This window comes from Etheostoma cragini, chromosome 5 (genome assembly GCF_013103735.1).
Source record: "Etheostoma cragini isolate CJK2018 chromosome 5, CSU_Ecrag_1.0, whole genome shotgun sequence".
NCBI lineage: Eukaryota > Metazoa > Chordata > Actinopteri > Perciformes > Percidae > Etheostoma > Etheostoma cragini.
In genome coordinates this window covers 402,886-405,805 of record NC_048411.1, presented here as the reverse complement: position 1 = coordinate 405,805, position 2,920 = coordinate 402,886, and the positions used below count along the sequence as shown (strand labels likewise).

General features: G+C 39.1%; 1 protein-coding gene across 1 annotated transcript in view; it reads left to right on the top strand.

The window, feature by feature from the left end:
- mxd1 (MAX dimerization protein 1) overlaps positions 1 to 2,920 on the top strand; it is a 15,467-nt gene that overhangs the window by 1,459 nt on the left and 11,088 nt on the right. The window contains exon 2 of the mRNA XM_034871641.1: positions 382 to 481. Coding sequence (XP_034727532.1) covers positions 382 to 481 — 100 coding nt within the window. The remainder of the gene's footprint in view (positions 1 to 381; positions 482 to 2,920) is intronic.

The following is a 2,920-nucleotide window of genomic DNA, read 5'->3' as shown; positions in this document are numbered from 1 at the left end:
TACAGCTAGCAAGTACGGTCTCCCCAAGAACACAAGTCCGTTCTTTGCTTACTTGGTATTGAGAAACGCCCACTGTTTTCCTGGAGGCCCCTCCTTTTCCTCTGTTGTCGATTGCAAGTGGGGTTTATTCCAGTTCAAGATGACATCATTGTCCAGGCTAAGGGGAGAAAATACTGTAGACAGATACTGCATGAAATCCATTCGTTGAATGCCTGCACGTAAAAACAAGACATTGCTCATGGATTCCAAAAAGCTCAAGATCTAATGTGGCACATTTTGCATTCTTTCTACTCCCAGTTTTGCTCTTTTCACTCTGGCTATATTTTGCCTCGCCAGATATCCTGACACGTAATTATTATGTTTTTTTTTGTTTGCTTGCAGAAGCTGAACATGGCTATGCCTCCATGCCACCCTTCATCAGCAGCCAAGAGAGGGAAAGCTTAAAGAGGAAAAGCAAAAGCAAGAAAAACACAAGTAGCAGGTAAAGGCTAGAAAGAATGCTGTATCAAATTTCAGCTTTGCAACAAGGGGTTATAATGTCCTCTGTCCAAGTGTGTCACAGCTCAATTTTAATTTTACAAATCGTATAATTTTTGGTTTGTTTTTGACAAAGTTATTTGTGAGCACATTTAACACAATGTTGTTTAGCATATTTTTGGTGCTGCAATTAAATATATTGCACTCTCTCTCTCTCACCTCTTTCCTGTAAATCTTCAGACATAATATCTATTAAAGGCAAGAAAAGCTACAAAAAACAAACAAAAGGTCATCTAATATTATAGGTTGTGTGTGTGTGTGTGAGTGTTAGTCTATTGGGTTAATGCCATGTTTTGACTTCCCCCTGTCTTCTGTAAAGCGTGTGACTGACAGCAGCAAACATCAGGCTGGCTTAAAGCGAATGGCCACTCTGTATCATTAAGTCAAGGTGACTGCAGAAGACATTTCAGTGAGGGAGCATGTCCCAACAGCACCAGTCAACAACACTACTGCACACACATAGAATTCCATTAATCAATCAAATTGGGACAGATTCACGCTGCATCCACACCCCACAGATCAATCTGCGCTCCGTGGTCAGATTGCAGTTTGAGTTTTATCCAACTGTTAAATTTGGTTTGAGAAACTCATTTCAACAGAAAACCTCTGCATACATTGGTTGTTTCAGTAGAGGGGATTTAAAAAAGCTCCATGATTGAAGGCAGCACTGGAGGAACTTTTCCGCTTTGTCACTCGCTGCTGAAAACAAATAGAGTGGTGCGCGCCCTCTGGATGCACACTTAAAATCCTGGGGCGCCAGCGAGATCTACGTCATTTTGACGTCACATCGGCGTGTGCACGCTTGGATGCATTGACCGTTAAACGGCATTTACTCTCCCAGGCTCTTGTTTTGAATTTTAGGACCACCTGCTTCTAGAGCTGCAAAGGTTAATTGTGGTAAATAAAGTCGTCCACTATTACATAATTCGCCAACTATTTTGATAATTGATTGGTTTGAGTCATCTAAGTAAGAACTCTCTGATTCCAGCTTTAATGGCAGTAAACTGAAAAAGTGCTGATTTGTGAACTAAAGTTTTATATTTGAGGATATCGCCTTGGTTTTTGAAAAACAGTGATCGACATTTTGTAGACCAAACAGCTAATCACTTCGTCGAGAAAATAATTGGCAGATTCATCGCCAATGAAAGTAATCGTTAGTTGCAGCCCTACCAGATTCCACAACTTTTAGTATGTTCAAACGAGGAAACGCTGATTGTCTTGAAGGCAACACTGTTGGAAGTGTGCAATGTTGTCCCCATGTGCACTATCATGTCTTGCCCCTATCTGTGGCAGTAGACCTTTAGACCTTGTTGGATGACAGGTAGTATAGAGCGGTGCTCATAAGTTCATGAACCCATGCTAAAGTTGACTAAAAAGAGGAATTAAAAATCTTATTTGAATTTTTGAAATTTATCTTAATGCCTTAATTTAAAACAATTAGGAAAAATCCAATCCTCGGGGACACCAATTTTAAAATAAATACATGTTCTTTCTTAAAATACAGGGGCATAAGGATACACCCCCCTATGTTAAATTCCTATAGAGGCAGGCAGATTTGTATTATTAAAGGACAGTTTTTAATGGATCAGGAAACTATGCATCCTGATAAAGTTCCCTTGGCCTTTGGAATTAAAACAGCCCCCCCCCCACATCATCACATCCTCTTTACCATACATAGAGATTGGCATGTTGTTATTTCAGTTAGACTAATAGCTGGTTTGATTTGCATTGAGATATGATCTTATGGAAAATACCCCATGCCAAACTCTATGCATGGCGAAGGTTATGTGATGATATGGGGGGGGGGCTATTTTTATTCCAAAGGCCAACAAAACTTCATCAGGATGCAAAGTATCCTGAGCCATGAAATAACTGGCCTTTAATAATAAAAGAAATTGGCCTGCTTCTATGGGAAATTAACAAAGGGGTGTACTTACTCACACCCCCTGTATTTTATGGAAAAACCTATTTATTTACAATGGATGGATTTTCCTATTTCTTTTAATTAAGGCAATAAGAGCAATTTACATAATGTACATGATGTAAAGCATGCCATTTATGTCAACATATACAGGCCTGTCACCCCTCATAACCCCAATGTACATATTCAGCTACATTATCCGCTGATCTAAAGTTACAACACTGCTATACACATTGGACATTTGAGTATCCCATACATCCATATAGGCTAAGTCCATTCTTTTTCAATAGTTAGTCCACCATAAATAAGATCATAGTTAATAGCGTCCAACATGACGTCATCAAATGTCTTCTTCTTTTTTTCTTCTAACAGTCAGAGGAAAAAACAGTATTAGGGAACCACTAAGGTCTATATAAAAGAGACTTCAGATACAGTATTAGGGGACCACTAAGGTCTATATAA